General features: G+C 33.5%; 4 protein-coding genes across 4 annotated transcripts; 1 reads left to right on the top strand and 3 right to left on the bottom strand.

Annotated features, from left to right (window-relative positions):
- Positions 1 to 2,643: 2,643 nt before the first annotated feature.
- On the top strand, positions 2,644 to 5,426 carry LOC134254762 (caveolin-1-like). The gene is made up of 2 exons (XM_062737287.1): positions 2,644 to 2,724; positions 4,933 to 5,426. Exons 1-2 carry the CDS (start codon positions 2,668 to 2,670, stop codon positions 5,266 to 5,268), a joined length of 393 nt encoding a protein of 130 aa, XP_062593271.1. The 5' UTR covers positions 2,644 to 2,667; the 3' UTR covers positions 5,269 to 5,426.
- A 2,725-nt stretch (positions 5,427 to 8,151) lies between these two features.
- On the bottom strand, positions 8,152 to 12,030 carry LOC134254755 (caveolin-3-like). The gene is made up of 2 exons (XM_062737280.1): positions 11,312 to 12,030; positions 8,152 to 8,624 (listed from the first exon to the last, which is right to left on the bottom strand). The coding sequence occupies exons 1-2, from the start codon at positions 11,603 to 11,605 to the stop codon at positions 8,283 to 8,285; spliced, it is 636 nt and encodes a 211-aa protein (XP_062593264.1). The 5' UTR covers positions 11,606 to 12,030; the 3' UTR covers positions 8,152 to 8,282.
- Positions 12,031 to 12,813: 783 nt separating this feature from the next.
- Positions 12,814 to 14,006, bottom strand: LOC134254756 (caveolin-1-like). The gene is made up of 2 exons (XM_062737281.1): positions 13,872 to 14,006; positions 12,814 to 13,528 (listed from the first exon to the last, which is right to left on the bottom strand). The coding sequence occupies exons 1-2, from the start codon at positions 13,932 to 13,934 to the stop codon at positions 13,196 to 13,198; spliced, it is 396 nt and encodes a 131-aa protein (XP_062593265.1). The 5' UTR covers positions 13,935 to 14,006; the 3' UTR covers positions 12,814 to 13,195.
- An 8,455-nt stretch (positions 14,007 to 22,461) lies between these two features.
- Positions 22,462 to 23,728, bottom strand: LOC134254760 (caveolin-1-like). The gene is made up of 2 exons (XM_062737285.1): positions 23,610 to 23,728; positions 22,462 to 22,872 (listed from the first exon to the last, which is right to left on the bottom strand). Exons 1-2 carry the CDS (start codon positions 23,676 to 23,678, stop codon positions 22,543 to 22,545), a joined length of 399 nt encoding a protein of 132 aa, XP_062593269.1. The 5' UTR covers positions 23,679 to 23,728; the 3' UTR covers positions 22,462 to 22,542.
- Positions 23,729 to 25,016: the final 1,288 nt, after the last annotated feature.

Below are 25,016 nucleotides of genomic sequence, written 5' to 3'. Positions count from 1 at the left end.
AATAAAAATATTTGAGTAGGGCATAAAACACGTACTCGCTGAAATTTCCAAAATTCGATCCGGTGCGTAAGAAGGGCAAGCGTCCCCTGTTGACCAGACACTCCCGCCATAAGCAATGAAAGCCTAACAATTGGTAGGAAACAAGTCAGTAAAAATACAACCTAAAATTACGTTTTTTTTTTGCTAACAATTTCATTATAACAACCAATCAATTTCAAAATACCAACTTTAAACGAGATTGGTGAAATATGTGTGAAATAACTTTACAGTGAGTAGCATGCATCGCATAAAAAAGTTATCGTATTCATATAAAGCTTTTTAGAAGCGAACAAGTTGGAAGTTCGAAGACATGAACACCATAAGCAGATAATTGAGGATTATTACTTCATAAATGAGGAAAGTCGACGATGGAAAAGCCGTTCAAAGTCAACAGTAAACTTCAAAATATGAAATAAATAAGAAAGACTCCGGGGTATCTGTTATTTCAAGTTTTCTAGGATAAATTCTCTCGATGAATACAAATAAAATTCTTCATTGATTTAACATTGTCGAACTATCTTAATGTCGAATTGAAGGCCAAGGAAAGATCATGTACAGGTAAAATATTTGAACGAATCATGGAGATAACGAATAGTATTCCAGATCAACGGTCCATAAAACAATACAAAATAGGAGCAGAGTTAAAACGGACACTCAAAACATCAGAGGTGGGATCTGGTGCCATGGAGGGGTGAGCAAACCCTGCCCGACCAGTCACATCCGACGTGTGCTCCTTGTCATGATCGGAAAATAACGGGAAAATCCGTCGTCAATTTAGTGTATAAAGAATAGACTAACAATTAGTATGAAAAAAGCCAGTCAGCATTTGACGCAATGATAAAATGGTCATTGTGAGGAGTTCGAGGTCAGTGTATCGACCATAGAACTTACCAAATGATGACTTTAAATGAGCCTGCTGAAATTCTTGTTTCATCAAATTGTTTCTGCTTCATAGGAATATAAAAACTGATAAGCTTATAAAGGAGCTCAATAACCCTATGTTCCCATCGGAATTCCAAAAGTTTATTGGAAAACCTGGTCTCTGGAAACATCATATATAGATGTTGTCAATGAGGAACTCATCTCATCGGTTCAATGTCAGCTTCAGGGTACTGGTATCAAGATTCCGAGTGGTTCTTTGCAAACTTATTTTGCTTATGACCAATCAAAAGATGTGAAAATTAAGAGTTACGTTTTTCATTGAGTGGTCAGTTTTAAAATCTAGATTTTAATATATCGTGAGGGGTTGTTGTATACAGTGAAGTAAAGATGTAAGCTCTGAGTCTTGATGATGCAGACTTTTTAAAAAAGTGAATTGACGACGGATTTTTCCGTTATTTCCCGATCATGACAAGGAAAGCACGGCGGGTATGACCGGTCTGGAGGGAATGCTCATTCCTCTATGGCACCTGATCCCACCTCTGATGTTTCTTAGGTCCGTGTTTGCTCTGCTCCTGTTTTGTATTGTTCAATGTACTTTTGAGTTTGAATACTGTTTATTATCTCCATATATTTTATACGCAGAACATGCTCTTGCGCATTGAATCAACTGAGAGATAAACCTCGTATACAGTAGATAAAGGTTTATTGCTGCTCAAGTGAGAGAAGTTGACGATTGAAAAGTTAAGCCCTCACTCCTATTTTTAAGGCTTGACAAAATTAAGCCAAGAGAGCATAGGTCACTGATGGGTGTTTTGTATATTCTCAACTGTTTTAATTACAATAAAAAGAGTATGTTATTGCCAAACATTGTAAATATTATGGACATACAAAGACAAAAAAACAGGCACGATATAACCCTGATTACATTAAACATGTACATTTTTGGACTAGGATCGTATATGCTTCTTGTCGGACCAAAGAACCATGCTTTTTGTATGAGGCCGTTATGCTGAAGACAAACAGTTGGTTCGAGGAGTCAACACAAGGCATTTTTCCAAGAACATAATCAATACAGTGTATATGTTTTATTATACATAAGGTCATGGTCTTTTTTGACGTACCATATTTGCGATATAAAGCTGACCTCACCTATAACGAAACAGAGCAAAAGTTGGACTACAGAAGCATTATGCTTTTGTTATCATTTGGCAATAAATGTACATAAAACTGAGTTCGGTTTGGGGCGGCAAAATTTTAATTTTTCATAATGATGCCGATTTTGAGGTTCTCTTGGCAGCTAAAATATCAAAATCCTGAAACGCCTGGAAAACGTTATATATTTTGGACCAACAGATGCCTTGCAGACTTTTTTTTTTGTTTTTGCTTATTTTTTTTTGGGGGGGGGGGTAAAGTTTCAAATTTAAATTAAAAGATTTCGTTGATATTGTAAAGGTGAGCCAAGATAAACTTGACACACCTATATGTTAGAGCTTAAATGAAATGTTCATGGCTATGACATTTTTTTACCATATTCACATTTACCTTGCACTTGTAAAAGAAAAGGGGGTCATGTAACCCTTCCTTAATACAAATAGCGCCTGAATCAATGTAATTAGAGACTATTAGGTAACAATCGTCAATATTTGTACATCAAAATTGTCGCAGCACTATCGGTATATAAGGATATAGAACTCTCTTCACAAAATATGTGCCCACTCAGACTTACAACGCCAGGAAGGATTCAATATGGCTGATGTGGATCTTCTAAATAGAGATCCAAACAACTTAAACCAGCATATTCAGGTAAATCTACCTTAATGAAAAAAAAAATAGTTTTTTAACATTATTTTAAGAGAAATATTATAATAATATATAATCAAATAAAAGTACCCTTTGCTTATGACATTTTTTGTATTTTTACAATCAGTTTTCCATCAAGAATTGCTATCTTTCATGAAAATACTTTCTATAGCTTTCATCTTCAAAAATAATGTATTTCAAAAATTTATGAAATAATAACAGATTTAGTTTGGTGTGCCCCACATGAACACGAATGGCTGGATCATTATTTTGAACAAGATTATTGTATTGGCAAAAGAATTTGAAAAATAAACATCATATTTGAAATCGGGTGCCACAATGGAGTAAACATCCCTATCGACCCGTCACACCTGCAGTGTGCTCTTCGTTATAATATCGGGCTAACGGAAAAATTGTAACAAATTGAATGCAGTCTAAACATAAGCATATAACTTATAAGTATAACGACAGGTTGTTATTACTGACAAGATTATCGCATCGACCACATAATTTGCGAAATGTTTACTATACACGCATCTTCGCTAGCCAGGTATTTCTGATACGCTACTCTCCTCACAACCCCTTGGCATATTGTGTTTAAAACAATTTGGGATTTTTTTCTCAGTTGTGATTGGAGTGGATCGACATCATTCGACCAATCAGAAATTCTCTTTTTTAAAGGACAGATCTGCTTTCGGGACATATTTTGACTCTTTACTGACGGAAATGAAAACGCAAGTAAACAACAATCACGTGTTATTTAATGAACAGATGTGGTGTCATCCAATATTCTAAGATGTGTGCAAAATGATTAAGAATCTGTGTTGAATATGTCGATTTGCACTTTCAATAACAAATGAAAAATCAATACTTGCTAGTTAATTATTCTTTAAAAACTTTCATGATATAAATACGTTACTAGTATTTTGTTGTCGCCGCGTGGCACAGTGGTTAGAGCGCCTGCTCTAAAGTCGCGAAGTAGGGAGTCGATTCTTACGTCGCGGGTTCGAATCCCACTGTGGTAAGTGGAAACCGGTTCTTCGGATGAGACCGTATAAGCCGATGTCCCGTGTCGCAGTAGTTGCTGGCACAAAAAAGATCCTTGATGCTCAATGGCCCCGAACGCCGAGTATAGGACAAAAATTCATGGCGTCTCTATATGAGTGAAAAATTCTCGAGAGGGACGTTAAACAACATACAATCAATCAATCAAAAAATTAAATTCGTGTTAAAAATGAACTTCCACTGCTCACAGAAATAATTCCTTTAAATTTGCCCAATTTTAGACTCTTGTACACAAATTAGATCATCCCTTGTACCAATATGTACACATTTGTTCTTCTTTCTGTGTCAACCCCAACGAAGTACAACTTGATATGAAAGATGAACCATTCGGAGATAACGAACATTATTCAAGATCAAAAGTCCACAAACAATACAAAATAGGAGCAGAGAAAACATCCGAGGTGGGATCAGTGCCACGAAGCAGTGAGCATCCCCTCCCGACCGGTCACACCCGCCCCGTGCTCTTTGTCCTGATCGGGAAATAACGAAAAAATCCGTCGTCAAATCAGTGTATAAATAATGGACTAACAATCAGTATGAAAAATGTTAGTCGGCTTTTGACACAATGATAAACTGTTTTTGCTGACAAGGTCATTGTGTCGACCACTGAGCTTATGATGTTTTAAACGATACTCTTGTTACATCAACTTTTTTGGCAATAATTTACCTCGTTTTAGGAATTGTACATTCGTAGAACATGCTCTTTTGTATCGTATCGACTGCGAGATATTAACCCCGTATGCAGGTGATGATGATTTATTTCTGCATAAATAGGGGAAGTTGATAATGCAAGTAGATAATACAAGTACATGTAGATAATACTTTCTTTATGACCAGTCTCTTCACCCTCTTTCATAACTTATCTTTTTGATTTTTACTTAGTTTTTAAAATGAATACTCGGTGTTCAGTTCGATGCCTTATTTTTGAATGTTTATATTTTTACTTTTGTTGATGACGCAAACTGTATGTACCTGTTCAAGTTCGTAAAAATCCCTTCTTTTCCCTGCACCGTTTGCCAAGGGTTTATGAGGAGAGCAGTGTATCTGAAAGTCCTGGCTAGCGAAGATGCTATAAACGAAAATCTTTGCGTCATAATCAATTTATTTCATTTAAAGTAATATATTTTAAACTTTTCTATCTTACAGACCAATTTTGAGGATGTTTTAGCAGAACCCGATGGTGTCCGCAGTGCAGACTGTGTCTGGATTTATAGTAACAAGTGCTTCTCCAATGGAAAGAGCTGCTGCTATATATTTTTGTCGGGATTGTGCGGCATCTTCCTCGCGCTATTTTGGGGTTGCGAGTTCGCATGCATAAGTTTTGAGCAGATTTGGTGCGCAACGCCGGCATTACGCATGTTCAGTATTTATGCCATTTACGTCCAGAAGTGTGTGGGTACTTATCTGAGCTGCTATCTGGGCCCATTATGTGAAACCTGTGGGCTTTGCTTCAGCAAGATAAGAGTGGAGAAAAGCACATGAAAAAAAAAAAAAAAAGATTCACCACCAGTGATCTCCCCATGTCCCAGTGAAAAAAGTGAAACATTAATGTGAATATGTTGTTTTTATTTCTGAACTTGTTCAAATGGAATTTTTGTTGAGATTATACTCAAAGATATGTATCTTGAACCGGTGAAATAAAAATTTGTTTTATGAATGTGGGAAGGGGACTTTATGTGTATCTGTATACAAAAATAAAATTAATTTAAGAGGTTGAAATTAAAATACATATACATGTACATAACAAAACGTGCCAGAGTTTTTTTTAAATGGGTTCTTTAAAATAAATCAATGTCGAATTAAATTCAAAACCAGGTGAGCCATGAAGAAAGAAAGAAAAAATCATCAGATTCAACAAATCTCTCTTTTAAAGATTGAATTGATCTAAAATATGTGGTCATTTTTAATTACAAGGCATATGTATTTTCTAGAACGGCGATTTGTTTAATTTTAAATAAGAATAGGTAAATTTAATAGATTCAATGGTTATTAAATGATAATAGCTAAAAAAAAAAATAAAATTATTTAGAATCTTTATTATTTAATAAAGATTTATGATAAAAAGTATCAAGATAGTCCGTTTGGGTGGAAGGAAGGGATGGGGCGAGAAGAAGGCGATGTTATTATACGTGTTTTTTCTTGAGCACAGCAAATCGCAAGCCTTAATGAATTTACTCTTAGTAAACATCTCTTAAACGAGATTTTTTTAAAGATCCTTAAAGTATGTGAAGCGTTCGTGCATGGCAATAACCACCTCCTCCAAGCCGTTACACGGAAACTTCCAAAATATTTACCGTAATGACACCGCGAGAAGGTTTAAATCTATTTTTTGAAATGACTACGGACCAACGACCTTCAGATTAAAAAAGTATGAATTTAAAGGTATGAATGGATATGAAAAGACCCGTCACCAAAATCAAACATCAGATTTGCTTGCATACTTATTGACAGTTTATTTAAGAAATAAGCTCCTACTTAGAAACAAACATACACATATAGAGATTTACTTACTTCTGCTCGGCTGAAATTAAAACTATACTTTTTATATAATATAAAATTGATATTCATTTAAATTTCGAAGTACTTAAGTACGATATAAGAAATGATTTTTTTGAGTTCATCATAGGTATATCACGGAATCAAAAAAAACAAACAAACAATTCCAAAATCGAAATATCCATGTCAACCGCTCAATTCAACACTTAATGATAAACTTGATATTAAACTGGTCTAAATTGTATCTGTTTATTTTCGTAGTGCTATTTTCCAATTATTTTTTTCTTAAATTAAGTAAAATAAAACTTCGTAAATATTGAACTTTGGTGTATTTTCAATCTCATATTTGATGAATATGTAAATTAGTCTATATATTTTGAATTCACATAACTTTTAAATTAATTATGCACATACATGTAGGATTCATAGAGATAACAACTAAATATCATATTTATAAAAAAAAATATGTTTTAAGGTAATCATTATAAATTTATATCCTAAAAATGTCAGATCAAAATTAAAAATGACCAATTACATTATTATTATTTTTGCATATTTCTAAAATTCTGAAATAAAAACATTCTAAATACCGGTATGTGGCAAAAGAATATTGCAATTTGTCTCTAGAAATCTATTAACATTAGTCTCTTAAAATGTTAAACGAAGACTTACGAAGTTAATTAATACGACTCATTTACTTTTCTGCCAAAATTATTTTTTTTTCTTTAATGGTAACAAAAACCTACAATATTGGGATAGGCTCGCCTTTTTCATCAGTTAGGGTTTCTTTGGATGTCGTCATATCGAACACTAGTTTACCTGTACCTACAGGTACATGTACGTTAATCGGGTGACATTTTTTCATAAAAAGAAGGTCGTCAAAACTTAGAACAGCACGTAGACATGGTTCGATGTATACTACGTATACATACCTCATGTTGCATTTGTTGGCATTTAAATGCTTTAAAAAAGTGTCGATGTGCCCATTTTTGACAACTTAATTTTGACATGAATTAGCAGAACTGAAAATTCAGGCTTTTAGATCCCTGGCCACTACCTACCCATCTATGACATTAAACATAGTGGGTTTTTTTCATTGCTTTCACAGCCACGTAGTATCGTTTTTGAAAGGGGGGGGGGGGGCAGCCAGAGAAATTTTACTTACCTGAATCCTGAATAAGTTGACAAGCCAAAAAAAAAGGAAAGGGAAACTTTTCCCAAGGTCGAAAATCCTATTTCGTTTTCGTTGGGGGAGGGGTGTGTGTGTGTAGAGGCCAACTTTTTTCAATACCAACTTCTTTAAGTACCAATTTCTTTAACCTACAATACTACATTTTCCTTATATCCAACAAAGTTGGGGGGCCCAACCAGCCCTTCATTGAACATTTCCTACAGTATAAGTAATGTTGGAAAAAAAGTGGGGGGGAGCAGCGCCCCCCCCCTCCCCGTTGCTACGTGCCTGTTTCATTCGAGGACTGCTACATTTGATAACACCAGGTCCTGCTTCTGTAGCTAACCAGGGCTGGAAACAGATCAACACACAATTTTACACAATAAGAGAGAGAGAGAGAGAGAAAGAGATTCAAGTGTTATTGATTGTATCAAAAGAACAACTATGTACATGTATATCAAAGTTTTTTTCCTAACATCAAAGGTTGGAGTCAGTGAAGATACGAACCTCGTAAGTTATATCAACTTGTTTTTGAACCTGTTTTTGTCTGAAATATTGCATAAAATATGATCAGATCATGTTTACGCTATCACAAAAGCTTGTAGTGGGCGGTAAATTGGTACTTCACTCAAAAGGACTTCATGATATTTAATGTCACTTAAAGAAAGATAACTATGAAATAAACCAAAGAAAATGGCAACGCTTTCACTATTTACAAGCAAATCTGAAAACATTATATTTTACAAAAATAAATCAGATCCCTGAATAAAAATAAGTGCAACCTTATGCAACAATAATTTGTAAAAAGTTTTCTTTGTCTTGTCTTTTCTCAAGTCTCTTTTTTCAGAGCCACGCGAATGTTACTAAATATCAAACTCAGTGACGAGCAGAATGGTTCGAACAGAAGGCGGAGGAGTGTGCCCCACATGAACACGAATGGCTGGATCATTATTTTGAACATTTTCATGCTTGGTACGGAGCACCAGACGTGTTCAAAGGTCAGACAAGCGAAGGATATCCCCCAACAGACTGACAGAGGAAGGGCGCAGACAACCGACAATATTCGGTAACACCAGAATTTGGTTGTCGTAAAAACCCGGAAGCTTAGTCTCCAGATGGCGTCAAAACTGTATGAACCAACTGGTTCAGCGAAAATATCTTCAAATTCTACCTGCAAATGAAAAAGAAGGTATCAGAAGGTGACGAATAATCCATATATATCCTGTCAATTTAATAAATTTAATTTAAATTGATGGGGATGAAGGAGATAAACGTAGGCCACGACACAAAATAAAATTCAATAAACAGAATCCAAGATTCGAACTGTATATATAGATTAGACACGGTTTGAGAAAAAAACAATGCCCCCCCCCCCTTTTCACATTGCAGTAGGCGCGGCTTTATGAAAAAATCGTTACTGTTTTAGTAGTGATGATTATTACCGGCCGCCAGGAGGCGGTCGGTTATATGATATGAAAGTTCGAAGTCGCTGTGCGTTTCTGCGGAGTTAAAACAATTTAAATAAAAAATATTTAACATTAATATAATAGTATATTAAAAATAGCGTCTTAATGTTTATCAAGAACGCACAATAAATATAAAATTAAATTTTTTTTATAAAGAATGAGGTAAATATTTCATCCAATCCTGATTGAGTAACTTTGACATGTTTGAGGTGCGGAGAAAATTAGGACATGTGTGTTGGGCATAGTCTAAAGCAAAGACCGCTATTTGTATATTGCACAATTATACTTTCTCTATTCAAACAGGATTTGTTGTACGTATTTATTTTAAAATAAAGTGTACACATGTACATATATAAACATTTTCAAAAATATGATTAAATGTTAAGTCATCAAAAGACCTAGCAGGCTACAGAATATTACAAGATTTGGCCCTAGCAGACGAGGAAAATGCACGTTTTACAATGTGCCAAGGATTTTCCCGCTACAACTCAAAGAAACTGAAAGAGAAGAAATGTAGTGGCGGATCTAGAGGGAGTTTAGTTTTTTTCCTCTAAGAGGGAGCAAGGGGTCCCACATATTTGTTGCGTTTTTATTAAATGAAAACTACACTGCATATCTAGTTGTATATTACATTAAACTTTAGTTTTAAACTTTTTATGTAAATGTCTCTTAATTATACAGGCCCACGGTTTGTTGACGCGATGGACCAGGGGTACTTTGCTTATACATGTAATACTGAACATGCATTTATAATTAAGAAAATCATGCAATGTCTTGCACAAGCGTTTAATGTCACGAGGATATATATTAACAAATAAATATAAGATATTTTAAAAACAGATCACCATTTCAGTCTTTAGTTGCTTCATAAAAGGAACAATTAATTGGTTTGCGGCCGATTTTTGACGCTTGCGTCAATATATGTTTCTTGTTAAGTATTATATAGTTGAAGTTTTTTTACAGTCTTCGGACTATGCACTTCCTCTCTTCTGTGATTGGTAGAAATTGCGTGATGAGAAAATTTTCAATTATTTCATTGGTTGAAATGCTGTTCAAGGAAAGGGAGATAACTTTCTGATGGTCTAATTTCCGTACGACTTAACAATTTTTCAATATTTCCAATCTTAAAAAAATGACAAAACGAACAACAAAATCAGCAGTAATTAATTCTAAATAACAATAATTTTAATAGCAATAACTAAACAGGTCTCTTTATTTTCATCAAGTTGCAAATAAGATTTGATTTTTATTGCTTGCTGGCTTTACAATTTGCATTTATTCTTTTCCCCTTATTTGTTTGAAGATAACATTTAACGGAATCGGCCGGGGTTTGCCGAAGGTCTCAGTCAGTTTACGGAGATGACCGAGCGACAACCTCCGTAGGGCTAATACCAGAAAGAATGTAGAAATACGAAATCAAGAAATTCAAAAGAATTAATATACGACTTGAAAGATGTAGATTAGTTTACTGTTTAAGGTTGTTGCTAAAGACGGTAAGCTTTTTTAAAAAGCTCTACTTGTTATTCATAGAACATCGTTTTCAGTTCGCTATTATGCTAACTAAATGAAGTGATAGCAAATAAACCTTTATTCTGGTAGAATATCTAAAAGACACATGTAGATTTAGGGTACAAAAAGTAGCCGGCAGTACGTTATGGAAAAAGATCTTTTTCAGAAAAGACATGTTTTTCAAAATGCATATTTTCAAAATAAAATATTTATTATTTTGCATTTACTATATTTTCAAAATGTTATCAGCGAAATTCCTACCAACCGCAGAGCGAAAGCTAATATTTTGAAATGATACAATAATACAAATAGGAATCTGCAACTAATATACCACCTCCTCATAACATTCTTATTATATAAGCCTATCTCAGCAGCAATGCCTATTCTCAAAGCAGAGAGTCTTATAACGTGAAGGAAGAGGTAATTAATAATGACATTGCACTTGTAAACATGGAGCATGTGTGCGACTTCTACAACGTATTTCATCCCCAAATATCAAAAGAAAACTAAGCAAGATTCATTCCAAATCGCCAGAGGTGCCACTGTGAGTTAGAACATTTTTTAAAAAGGGATTTCCCAACTCGGAAATTGCTGTAATTTAATTATTTCCTCAGTTTTATCCATTTGCACGCGTTTTGCACTTTTTCTAGCAAGGCTGCCAAGTATTTGACATATAGATATGTGATAAATGTTTTCCTTGCAAAGTGTGTACAATAAGCATGAAACTGAGTAACAAGGTCAAAGTGCTGAGACAGTGAATGTTATTTAGGAACAATAAAATGTAAAGACATATTATAGCTTTATGATTATGTTTTTTCGCGTTGTGTAAATCAATCATGAAATCTTCAAAATCGGCTGGTCATGTCAAACACGGGTTACCTACCTTTACGATGTCATTCATGCGTGTAGGATCTCGGTCCTCTGCATCTATTTTGGCACTTTGAGGGGCGGCCTGCATCACTGGTTTTATGGGTGCGGATCCAGGTCTTACTGTAGCTTTTGAAGGTTCCGACACTGAACTTTTCTCAGGCATAATCGGCGGTGGGGGTGCCCGTCGGGTGGCCGGGGATTTTGGTGGAGTGAGAGGCATTTTCTCCCCTGATTCTTCTATAGGTATAGTAAAATTTATCACCTCAGAATCATCAACACCTTCATACTGAGATCGGCGATCCGTCATATTGAATGTTTGTAAACTTTATGTAAAACCCACTTAATTTCCTCCCAAATTCAATGAAAGAAAAAAAACGGAGCTCAAAGCCGATTTGCTTTCTCAGCGGAAAAAAACACGGTTAGTTTTTTGTGGTTTTCCTTCAAAACTGCTCGTGTTCTCATGAAATGAAATAAACATCACCTCCTGTCCGTAGTAGAATACAATACTGCCCGTGTATTTTATCTGATGCTTGCAATGATAGGCGGATCATGTCGCTCCTCATTACGCCAACCTGCACGTTCCAAACCGCCACCTGTCGGCAGAGCGATACATCAAAGCGTGCAGGGGTCAGCGAAGGTCAAACGCTGACTTTCTTCTTTATTTTATCTTCAACAACAAACTTATCATGCCGGGAGATAGGCAGTAATCTCTAATTACCCCAATTTGAGCAATGCGTATTCATCAAGCACTTTTTATATAAATGTATCTCATAAAAGAAAGAAAGGTTTCCACTACATGTATCATATCGGAACTGATAACAATCAAATCAAAATATCTAATTTATTCTTTTTTTTTTAGCTCTAATTTGATTTAAAAAAAGAACTCTGAGAGTATCTAAAATATCCAATCCACCGCAGATTTGATTAAATTTTGTACATGTAAATGTAGTTTGTTAATTTTCTTTTCAATGCAACAATGGTAAATTTTATTATTTTAATTTTAGCATATGTAGCATCACGGACAATCTGGTAACTTTATCCTTCTCAGTTGTTGACTTCTTGGATTAATGTGTTTAACATTCAATAGGATACGTTAAAAGAGATTGATTTTTTATACCCCACTGTCACTGAAAATGGGGAATATTAATTTCGGTCTGTCTGTCTGTCTGTCGGTCTAGCTGTCTTTCTATCTGCCTGCAACATTTTCGTTTCCGCAATCTTGATATCTCGAGAAACTTGAAACCTTTGAGTGTTTGCAATCAAATTGTATACCAGCTCCCTATAGCTTAAGTGAGATCCCTGTCATCTTCGCTAGCCAAGTGTTTTCGGTCCATTCCGCTCCCAATAAATCGAAAATACTCTCCTCGCACTTTAAAATTATTTACCTTGCAAGTCATGGGCAGAAATATGCCATCAAAATAAAAGAAAGAAGATAAATAAATAACCGGATTCACAGTATAAAAGAGAAAGTGGATAAACTGACATGATAAGATTAATTACTCGAAAAAAAAAAAATAAAATTCAGTTATCTTTTTATTTTGGAATACAACCTTAAAATATTACATCGAAAAGATGAATGTTTTAAATTTGAAGGAACTTGTATACATCAATTAACATTCATCCTATGGAGAGAACGATCATAGGCAATTATACTTGTTGTTCAATCCAATTTATAGTTTAAATAAATATATTTTATATCAATTTACATTCATTTATTTGTATCAAAACACAGAATATACGGAAGATAATTCAGAAATCCCAGGCACACAGCTTTAAATCCAGATTTTAAAAAAAAAACTCATCCCAAAATACGGGTTTCATAGTTTGCTGATATGTGGAAGACCATTTTTGAATTCATGTCTCAAACATTTAACTCAGTCATATGTTAACGCTGTTGTTATTTTTTCTCTATTCTTATATTAGAGAATAATAGGCTGAAAACTTCACAGAATGGAGCACAGCAGCAGTTGACGCAGGTTCCGAAGGTCTTCTGGCAAAGATTGCAGTGAATCATGCAGACACGCAGGATAGGGGTTACACACCATACGTGGGCGAAAGCGATGAAGGCAAACTGTATTCCCCATCCAATGGCGAGGAAGATTCCTATGAGGATGGCGAAGAGGTTGTAGCAGCAGGACTTGCAGCCATGGAAGCAGAAGTAGGACGCCTTCCACACACAGTTACTGCTGTGGGTACCGTCAGTCTCAGCAATCACGTCCTCAAATCCTGTCTAGAATTATAAAGATAAAATCCATTGATTTTATTTTTCACTTTTTACTTTTGATTTTCATTTAGAAGAAACATTTTTTGCCTTCTTTTGGACATAAGACATATATTTTTATCGTATTAAAGTACTGAAATGTGTACAACAGAGACAATGCTTATGAAACTTGCACTTACATATTTAAAAAAAATAATTTTTCACGAATTATGGGATTCAACAATTAAAAAAATTTTTTTTTGCTAATTTTTTTTCGACAGTGAACGATATGTAAAAAAAAAAAAAATACCAGGTAGTAATTTCTTGCAATTGGGTACGTTAATATTATATTTTTTTAAATTCATTTATTTACCTTTAAATGGTCATTGATGGAGTTGGGATCTCGGTTTTCCATGTCTAAAGTGGATAAATCCATTTTTGAGATTCAGCAGAAGACACAGACACAGGCGTTCACTTAGGCGTCTACCGAGATCCTGAGGACGTGTAATATGCATATTCTTCTTTTATTGAATTAACCCTTATGTTAAATCAAGATATCTCAACAAACAATGATGAAACATAAAAGACTTATCATTAGAGACAGGACTTTAAAACAATTGTATTATTAGGTTATTGTACGTAAATGGTGGGTTTATAAAATATCTATAGCGTGTCCTTTTTGTAACAAAACCAGGTTCAGATTAAAATCCAGATTCGGAGTCTTCAATGTCAAATTCAAATTATTGACTTAAGTTTCTTAACGACCACAACGGACTGTTGATGTTTTCTGAGGAGTAAATAATTACATGTAAAAAGTTTTTTTTTTTTTTTTTTTTTTTAATGCTTTATTTCCATGCTTTGAATACAGTTGCATACATTTATAAAATTTGCACAGAAAAAAATTCACACCCACCCACTTTCGCACTTCACTCATACCTACATCAACAATATATAAATTTTTGCAATTTTTTACACACTTTATATCACAGGCACTTGTTTCGTATACGGGATACACTCTACTTATATTTAATATAGAATAGAATAGAATTTATTTCCAATCATGGTCCCACTGGGGGCATAACACAGATACAAGTATATTATTACATAAAATAAAGACAATGTACATAATATATAAAACATTAAACCAATTTACCCATGGTGGTCTACAAATATTGTACAATATAGTAATATTCAAAAATCATATACAATATTTTGATATGAATTGACTTAATAATCTTAAGATTTACTCATTTTCATTTGTAAAAAGCCATATTAACTTATCATTATGAACATAATAAAAAGAAAAAACCAATATTAACATGGTGGTGTGCAAATATTGTAAATATATTAAAAGATAAAGGTCTATTAATGGTTGCCAGTCTACAAAAGACATCAAGGGACGGTGCTTCAGGAAATGCATGAATTCTAGTAAAATATCTAAAATGAATAAAAGGTTGCATTCCTCCTCATGTCTAATGTAATATCTTGTATCTTGTATCTTGTAGATAGGCAAAAAGAGCACAATTATAAATTACAAAAAGTAACAATGTATATACGTAGTAATGTTCAAAAATCATATACAATATTTTGATATGAATTGACTTAGTAATCTTAAGATTGTCTCATTTTCATTTGTTAAAAGCCATATAAGTAGGGAGTATCCCGTACACGAAACAAGTGCCTGTGCTTTATATGGATAAAAAAGAAAAAAAAAAGAAAAAGTGTATGCCACATTTTTTCTAAATATGTCTTTCTTTTTCAGAGGATTACATTTCCAGCATAATTTTCCAATGTGACCATGCAGACTCAAAATTTTCTGCAGTTAGATTTTTAACAGATATGTACTTTTCAATCTTATAAAAAAATTTTAATGGGCAATCAGCCCATTTAAATTAGGCTTCTTTGCATTTTTAAGCAATGAAAAACATGTAAAAAGTTAGGTAACTTGTAATACAGTCCGAAATATCTGACGTTTTCTAGGCTTTTTTTAACGAATTTGTTTTCCTGGCATGCCGTATCAAAATCGTATAAGTCTGGAAAAAAAGGTCTGGAAAACGTCAGATATTTCGGACTACTTGTAACATATAGAAAAAAAATATAATGCGTTAAACCTCCCGAATGCTACTATTATAATGTTATTGAATTTACATCGATGACTATTGGCACAAGTTGGCTGTGCAGATGCACGAGTTTGCGAGTGCATGTGTACAGCCAACGAATGTCAATAGTCACCAATATAAGTTCAATGAATCCTTTATTATATAGCTTTCTCCCATTGTTTGTTGATTTTGCCAGCATTGAAGTGTGATTTTTTAAGCTGGGAGGACACAAATGTTGTTCTCGCAGTAACTGCTGATCTGTATCTCTGGTCTGAAAAAAAAAATAGGTTGGACGACAGAGAGCTACGTACAGTGCGACCCATTGAAAAAAGTATTTATTTATTGCGCACAAAAAAGATATTTGGGATAGAAGTGATCCAGATAATTAAGTTCAAGTGCACATACGGAACACATGTTTTGTTTGTTTGTTTTAAACATATTATAAAATTCATACAAAGGGATTGGTAATACAGGTATGCATGTACAAGTTAATCGTTAATCATAGAGAAATGATCGACGTAATATAAATGTAATGTAAATTGCAATTTTTTTTATTATTTCAGAACTTTATTATTCTGATGAATAATAATAATTTTGTAATTAAGAAAATTAAATTGGCAATATTAAAAGTATATATAGTGAAAAAAAATGCCGTTTGTCCATTATTGAGTTCAAGGGAGCTGAAATTATATGTCAAAAACTATGCTGCTCAATTCAATTGCCGGTGATTTAAATTCTTTAAAACAATTGCAACATTCAGTAACTATATGACCATAAGCGATCATGATCAGTGCATATTGCATTTTTAAAGTATGCAAAAAATTGGGGTTAACAACAATCTGGTGTCAATGCTTGTCTCTAAATGTGGATTTTCATATAACTTTTTAAGCTTAATATAATTACAAAATTTATAATTTTTTATTCACAAAGAATATAAGACTCAGACTAACAGTTTGGTTCGAGGGGTCGACAAAACGCGTTTTGCTCGAGAACACAGTCAATAAACGTTTTGCTATACTTTTAATTTTTCAACATACATGACGTGCTAGCCTCCGTTTTGACCATCTCTCTCTCTCTCTCTCTCTCTCTCTCTCTCTCTCTCTCTCTCTCTCTCTCTCTCTCTCTCTAAACGATGCATACTGAGGTTGGACACGTTCAACTCCGCCACTGTCGAATACTGAGTATCAACGAATGCAAATGAGAGTTAGCTGATCCAACCCAATGTGTGACGTAAAAATCCCACTCCGCGGCCAATCATGAATTTATCGATTTTTTAAAGACAGTCCAGTAAAAAATGAAAATGTGAAACTTTTTAAAGCATAGATTTATATAAAGAACATAATTTTAAAGTTATAACTACATACTTGTTGAGCTTAAAAAGAAACAAAATTACATGTGTAGCCTTTATCTGTGATAAGTACTGCGGATCCACAGCACACGTTCACGGTTGCAGAAATACATCGATTTCTAAATTCAGATACAGAAAACCCCCTTTCTCTTAAGCTTCAAATGTTGAAATCAAGTAAAACTAAAATAAAAATGGATAAAAAAATAATCACGAAGTTAATTGAGGGCATTGCAGGTGAAAACATATACAGTAGCCTAAGAGAAGTAAATAAAATGTTTATAAAAATTCTAAGCTAAACAAAAATCTGTTGATAGTTTAATTCATTTCACTTGCAAGATAAAAATTAAATGTCAGCAAAAGTGTAGCAAACAACGTGACAATTATACGGGGTTATTGCTGATATGTTAATTTTAAAATAAAAAAAAAATGATATTAAGATGAAATCATTTCAGAAAATGTATAAACTGAGGTTTTCAATAAAAGGGACATAACTTCAATGTTTTTGAAAGGATATCAATACTCTAGAGTTATCGCTCCTACAAGTACAGTGTACACAATGAAATTATGATTATTTTTTTTTAAATCGTTTGAATTTTTTTTTTAAATCGTTTGAACCCTAAATATCTCATGTATACATTATTACATGTATCATAAATGACTGTAATTTATTCTTTTTTGTCAGTTGAAAAAAAAAAACAAAACATTAAAACATTTTGAAATGGCAAATTTGATACATGTAACACATTTTATCCAACAAACATACATGACTCGTACACACGGTGTACATGTATACATAAATATAGCTTAGTTAGGCATGGATCAAAAGCATCCAATGTTTTCCACATATTTTCTCTTGAACCGAAATTTAGTTAATCCTTATTATCAATGCACTTCGTGTAATTTATTAGGCCGTCAAACAATTCTTATTCCTTACTTCATGAATAATTTGGGGTGAGGAACTTAAAATTGTTTTTTTTTCTGTTAAAAAATGCAGTTGATGAATGGTACTTCTCTTGAAGATATTTTAATAAACACTGATTTCAATGAGTTGTCAAAACTGTTCATTGGCCGAAGGATAGAGTTAAGAATAGAAATCCAAAAGTACAGAACTGGTAAGGTTTTGTGGAGAAATATCGGTAGTCAATTCAAAAAGTAGAAAGTCAATGTATGTATATTTTTCAAATTTTATTCAGGGGTTTCTAATCCTATATATCTATTAAAAATCTTTAATATCTTGTAAATATATTCAACGAAAACTGGGATCTATACGTTTTTGTTTGTTGTTGTTTTTTTTAAGTTTCAAAACGACAAGGTTAATTAAATATAATAAACACTTTGGCGAATGAACCACATTTTAGACACGTACAATTTACAAACATCAATAAAACCCTTAGCTTCATGTATGAGAACATTTGAAATCATTCTATTAAATTTTATGTTTATACATCGGATAACTGCAAACTACTTTGTTATCAACAGAGAAATAGTTTCTTTTGTTGATTTTTTTTTGGGGGGGGGGGGGGGGTGGATGAGGTGATGGGGTTGGAAATATTTAATATAAAAATAACATTTTCGTACAATTAGTATGGACTGCGTGGTTACTTCTACAAAGAGAAACAATTTATCCACCCTTACAGTTTATTACACAATTTCGATTTTTAATTTTAAAACACCCCAATATGAGGCCCGTGTCTGTATTAAAATCACCTTTAAAATCTCTGTGTACATCCGAAGTAACGGTAAACAGTGCAGTAGTGGACTCCGGTAACCGTCTACCGTTGTTTGTTGTGATGGGGCCCTAGGTTACGGTCTCCCCCAGCATTACTGGTCAATCACAGGGGAGACCGCAAACAGGTAATTCTCTATTGCTTACATTATGGCTCAACAAAACAACCTACTTCTTCAATTAACCCCCGATGTTTTGCTCCATAAAGAAAATCAATAAATCTACAAACTGGAGCCATCAAAGGCTAAAAGTGGGGATAAGGCAAATATAGGGTACTGCGAAAAGTTCAAGGCATGTACAAGTACTTATACTGTACAAGATAAAAAGAAAATGAATGAATACAATCGATTTTCTCTCCTGTTGATTAGTTTTTTTAGGTAAAAAAGCGCCAAAACAAATACCGGGGTATCTTCCTACAGTAATCTACGGTAGAATATGCCAATCTTATATCAAAAAGTTATACACTGTATTATAATTTGCCCACAGTGGATTTAACATTCATAGTAATTTTTAAGTGATCACAAAATATTGTCTTAATTTCTTTCTGCGTTTACTTGATATCTGATTTTTTTTTCTTAATTAAAATCAACCCATGAAACATTTGAATGTTTTCTTTTCATTTAAATTAATATTTTTGAAAAAAAAATATCTGATATAAAAAGAACCTGGTCTTGTACATGTACATGTATGTACCACTCCCATGCATATGGGGGGAGGGGGTGGGGTGGAAAATTGATATCTAGAATTTAAAAACTCTTTCCTTATTGTCGTTAAAGTTTATGAATAATATTGCACAAATTCCTTGCTTACTGAAGGCTAAATTTTTAGACCATCCTGGCATGACATTTCCGTAGATATGTAAATGGACATAAATATTTTGAGTATCCACACACTATTCAAGACATTCACAAAAGATTGGTCAATATTGACCCAACAGCTAATGGTCAAACCTTGGCATTAATCGATCTTTCTACATCTACATACTTATGTTTGGTGGAAAGAGGTCGCACAATGCCATTTATGTGTGAACATATTAAACATCTTACCCGAATTTTAAATGGATATAACCTTTCATATTCAAAAGATTAAACGCTGGAAAATTCCGGACGATTGAAACTGTCCTCATTCTCCACTATCTGAAAAGAAATTACTGAGTTTCTTTTAGAAAAGGTCAGGAAATATATATGGAGAATGAAATCCATAAATTTGCTATAGATTTTCAACACTATCTTTTACAAATATATAATTTTAAATAAAAGAATTGCTTTGGTTTGACGTTAATTATTGACTGGCTCGTCTATGAAAGAACATTTACATCACTTTAAAGCTTCTCGATTAATCTATCATGCATCACCCTTTGATTAAACCACCATGTATTCTTCAATTATATTTTAGGATATCGTTTCGTATCAGCTTTTTTTTTTTTGATTGTACTCTTGTTTTAGCAATCGCTATAATATAATTGAATTGTTGATCTTTAAAGCTTGAACACAAAAACTCTGAGCCCACACCAATATTCTGTCCCCTCTAAACATTATTGTAACTTCTCGGTCCTTTCTGACTATCGGAAAAACAACCTCGAATGTAATACAACGTCTTGACAACCCCCCTTTTTCACTAACATGGAAAAAAATGTGGGAAGACCCCTTATCTGTGGACTATGGAGTTTTTTATTGATTATAAATATATTACTCAAAATATACAATATCCGTCTATCCTATATTTAAATAAACAAGAAGATGCATTTGAGTTTGAGTTTTTTCCCGACCTTTGACGGAAAGACCCAAGATGGTGCGATTGCTCTTTACAGCTGTTATCACTCTTAATCATTAACCAGAAGGCATGCAGCCACGTGTACTACTTTTTCCCGCGTTAAAGTCAACGTAAATTAAATCGAAACCACGATAAAAGCTAGATAGGGGAAATGATGTTAAAATACATTTTTTTCATACTCATAAAGAAAAGACGTAAACACGTATAGGACATCTTTAATTTCATTTCTAAACAAGAAATCTTACACATAGAATAAATATGTATCACCGAGCGCAGTATTACATTGCACAAATGTCTATATTTGTCGGGGCATATAGACGAAATAGATCGAATTCGAAACAACAGATTATGAACAGAAGCAGAAAATCATTAATTTAGCGTTTAAAGTGATGGAAAATTCCACCACAAGACTCAAAGCAAGGAGTTAAGCAACAGTTAATGCACAATGAATACAGTCTCTGACAAACTCCACAATTTATCTCTAGCTCCTTAAAGCATGGCGTCAAAAACCAGATATGGACAAAGGCAATGTACGCAAATTCGCAACCCCACTCTGCAGCAATAAAGCAACCGCAACACAGTGTCATCAGTTTATAGCAGCAGCCCTTCCAAAACTCGAAGCAGGCGTTGGAGAGTTTGAAGACACAGTCGATACTGTGAGTTCCATCTGGTTCTCCGATGACGTCATTGAAGAGCAACGTCTGCAAAATTGATTGAAATTCAAATATGCAAGAGTTTAAGAACTAAGTAGTTCAATATTTTTAATGTACCTACATAATTCATATGCTTTTTAACTATCTTCAATATCACAGTAGGAAAAAAAAAACAAATATGAGAAGGGCCGAGACATAATCATGAGATGCCATACGACTTCATTGTTTTTTTTTGTTTTTTTTTTTTTTTTTTTTTTTAAATCATTATTTTTTATATCTCATGTACTGCTTTTCATGATACATTGTACTATTTCTGCTGCAAATTCTAAGAAAAGAAATACAGACCGATTTCAGTGACGTCTTACAGCAAAATATCTATCACAGTTCTATTTTCATACCAGACATACTTTCTGATACAGTTGAAATTCTTTAATGTCATTTATTCCGTAATCGAAAAAATAAAAAAAAGCATACCCCGAGATGGCTGTTCAGTCCATTAGGATCCCTGTTCACCAAATCCATTTTTATCACTATATTTCACCGTCCGTATACACTGGATTGAAGTCTTTTGGATGGTTTGATAAAACCGCCCCTCCCGATTCCTCCCGTGTTGTTGCACGGTGGCTATAGCAATAATCAGCGGTTCATAAAATTTGGCGACAATAACGGAAGCTTTGCTTGTAATTTACACGTTACAAGATAAAAAAAAATTACCTGGTTTGTCAATATTTGATAAGGATATGAAATTCAAAAACAATACATGTACTGTTAAGACAATCTGTAACATTTATTTACTCTATCAATTATTAAGACTTCTGTTTGAAAACAGCAATATTATTTATCTTTACATGTTTGCACAAAAGACCTTCCAACTTCGTAAGATATCCGTCCCACTTTTCCATTGTAGTAAATCAAAGTTACTTTAGAAAAGAAAACGCTCATGAATATTCAATAATCTAACTATTGGATAAAAATCCACAAGTCCGCATAACCGATAAAAAAGCATCCTCAGAAGATAGTGAGGAAGACATTTTTTAAATTGTCCTCTCCTAATTTATCAAACTGCAGTTATTTAGTAAAGGTGTCAATGCATTGTTCAAAGTGAGCCATAAAACAAAATTTACTAAATCGGCCAATATATCCGATATACTAGCTAGTATTTTAATTTACGGGTTTCTTTCTTTCTTTTTGAGAGTATGATATAAAATAGATAGCTTTATTCTATTCTCATCAAATCTTTCTGTTGGATATAAGATTTCGCCACTAAAAGAATTATATCTCAAAAAATGATGCATAACACATTTTATTACAAATTAAACTGTATAATTATGCATTACAAGGATAACAGAGATCCACAAGGCACTATCTGCAGTCAGAGTCAATAGTAATATAGATTAAGTTAAGTGGATTTAGGAAGAGTCGTTCACGACTGAAACCGCGTTGTTTTATCCTCTTTTGAAATGATGGAAAATTCCACCACAAGACTCAAAGCATGGAGTCATGCAACAGTTGATGCACATGGCGTACAGACGTTGGCAAACTCCACAGTTGATCTCAAGCCACTTAAGACAGGGTGTAATATACCAAATATGATAGAAGGCAATGTACGCAAACTCGCAACCCCATTCCATGGCGATACAGCAACCGCAACACAGGGTCAGCAGCTTATAACAGAGTCCTTTCCAGAGCTCAAAACACGTATTGGAAAGTTTGAAGACACAGTCGATACTGTGAGTTCCATCAGGCTCACCAATGACGTCATTGAACATGAGTGTCTAAAATTAAGAAATGAATCATAAGTTCTTGGTTCTGTTTGTGATTGTCTTTAAATATCTCTTTAACAAGATAATGCCAGTGCTTTCTCCCTCTAAATAATCTAATAAAAATCAGATTATTTATCATGAAATGTACCTATCAATTACTAATCCTTTTTTAAATCATCTTTCCCTAAAATACAATTTGCAAAATTATTACCAACAAAAATGCTCTAGATTTATGACGCAAAAATGAATTTACGTGTTAAACAACGAGATGCATTAAGCTAGAACAAATAGGCATTTTCTCCTTTTTTTGTACCTTTAATGGATATGTTAACCACACGGCCTGTTCATGGAAATTTCGCGCAATTGTCATTTTTACAGATTTAATTGATACAATGTACGGAAGGTGTATAAAAGTTAAAAATTTACTGGATATGTCACCACACCTGTTCAGAGCAAATTTGAGCATCGCGCTTTGTTTAATTGATACAATGTACGCAGAATATCAAAAAGTTAAAAATTATGATTTCACACATGCATTAAAGTTACGCCATTAAAATAAAGCAATATTAACAATTCTGATTTCCACTGATTGTTATACCCTATTTAGCAGAGGAAGTTTAGATGTGAAAGCTAGGTATAAAAAAGTTCAAAAGCATTTTATTTCTACACCACTTTCGTAGCGATTTCGTAAAGATTAAATGATAAAGCTTAAAAATATTGTTTTTTCATTAAGATGTAAATGTACCTACCCCCAAGTGACTATTAAGTCCATTAGGGTCTCTGTTAACTAAGTCAATTTCTCCAGTTTTGTCAGTCATGTTGTAAGAGAGGAAAGTTGTTCTGTAGAAAATGAAATGTTAACTGTCCAGGTTTATCCGTAACTAGTGACAATGTATTTCTACTGGTCGGTCTTATATATACACACTTCAGTTTCCGTTGCTAGCGTACCTTGTCCATTCTAAATATTGGGGACAAACAATGGTTTTGAATCAATATTTAAGCGGTCAACTTGCAATTTTAGACTATCAATAAAATGTTTGGGTTATTATTCAATTTTAAAGACCCTGTCCATTTTTACGTAAAATGTGTAATCATTTTCAAGTGTAAATATTTCTAGAATAGAGAAATCAATGAATTCTTACGTTTTGATTGTTAGAAGTTAGGTCAAAAAGGTGAATATTATTTATAAAAGTAAGAATCTATATAGAACCCTCTTAAGAAATAATAAATCAATCAGAAATAGCAACATAACAGTGAGAAAGTTCTTCGCATTTTATAATTTAGGACTCTTTAATTGATGGAAGGATATGAAGATAACGAACAATATTCAATATCAAAGTCCATAAAACAATACAAAATAGGAGCAGAGCAAACACGGACCTCCGAAACATCAGAAGTGAGATCAGGTGCCATGGAGGAGTGAGCATCCCTTGCCGACCGTTAACACCCGCCGTGTGTGCTCCTTGTCATGACCGGGAAATAACGGAAAATTCCGTTGTAAATTCAGTGTATTAATAATGGACTAACAATTAGTATGAAAAATTTCAGTCAGCATTTGACTCAATGATAATTTGTATTTGCTGACAAGGTCATTTGCTGACAAGGTCATTGATTTATTTCACTTTTTTAACTAGTATTGAAGCATGTGACGGACTTTGGCTTATATTATCTGCCAAACATCCTACAACTGCTTGATGTAAAAATTTAGTCTATTTATTTAAATGAGTTTGAAGTTGATCCTATATGGTACTGGTGTCAAAATATTTCATTATCTAATTAAATAAAAACTAAGTAAATTAGTTTAATAATGTTTGAAGAAGAACAATTGTTTTCTGACATAAAATCAGATTAGTGAACCGTCGAGTTTTTCTTTGTCTCTGTGTTATCACAATACAAACAAAATACTATCATTTAATCAGAAGAAAAAAAGGTTTCCGAGTACCAATTTCAAATCTGAAGAAATAAAATATATAAAAATGATGATTATACAGCTCTACATAAAGTCACGAGGTTTTCGAATAAAGTTTCAAAATTGATTAGTAGTGATTAGTCATTTAAGAATTAAGATGAGTTAGATCCCACCTCTGAAAGTTTTGTCAATCCATATGTTATGCTCTGTTGACATATTTGTATTGTTGATACTTTTTTTGAGATTG

The sequence above is a fragment of the Saccostrea cucullata genome, unplaced genomic scaffold, assembly GCF_032062105.1.
Source record: "Saccostrea cucullata isolate Sc308-1 unplaced genomic scaffold, CSIRO_AGI_Scuc_v1 ctg1288, whole genome shotgun sequence".
NCBI classification, from domain to species: domain Eukaryota; kingdom Metazoa; phylum Mollusca; class Bivalvia; order Ostreida; family Ostreidae; genus Saccostrea; species Saccostrea cuccullata.
This window is presented reverse-complemented; position numbering and strand designations above follow the sequence as displayed.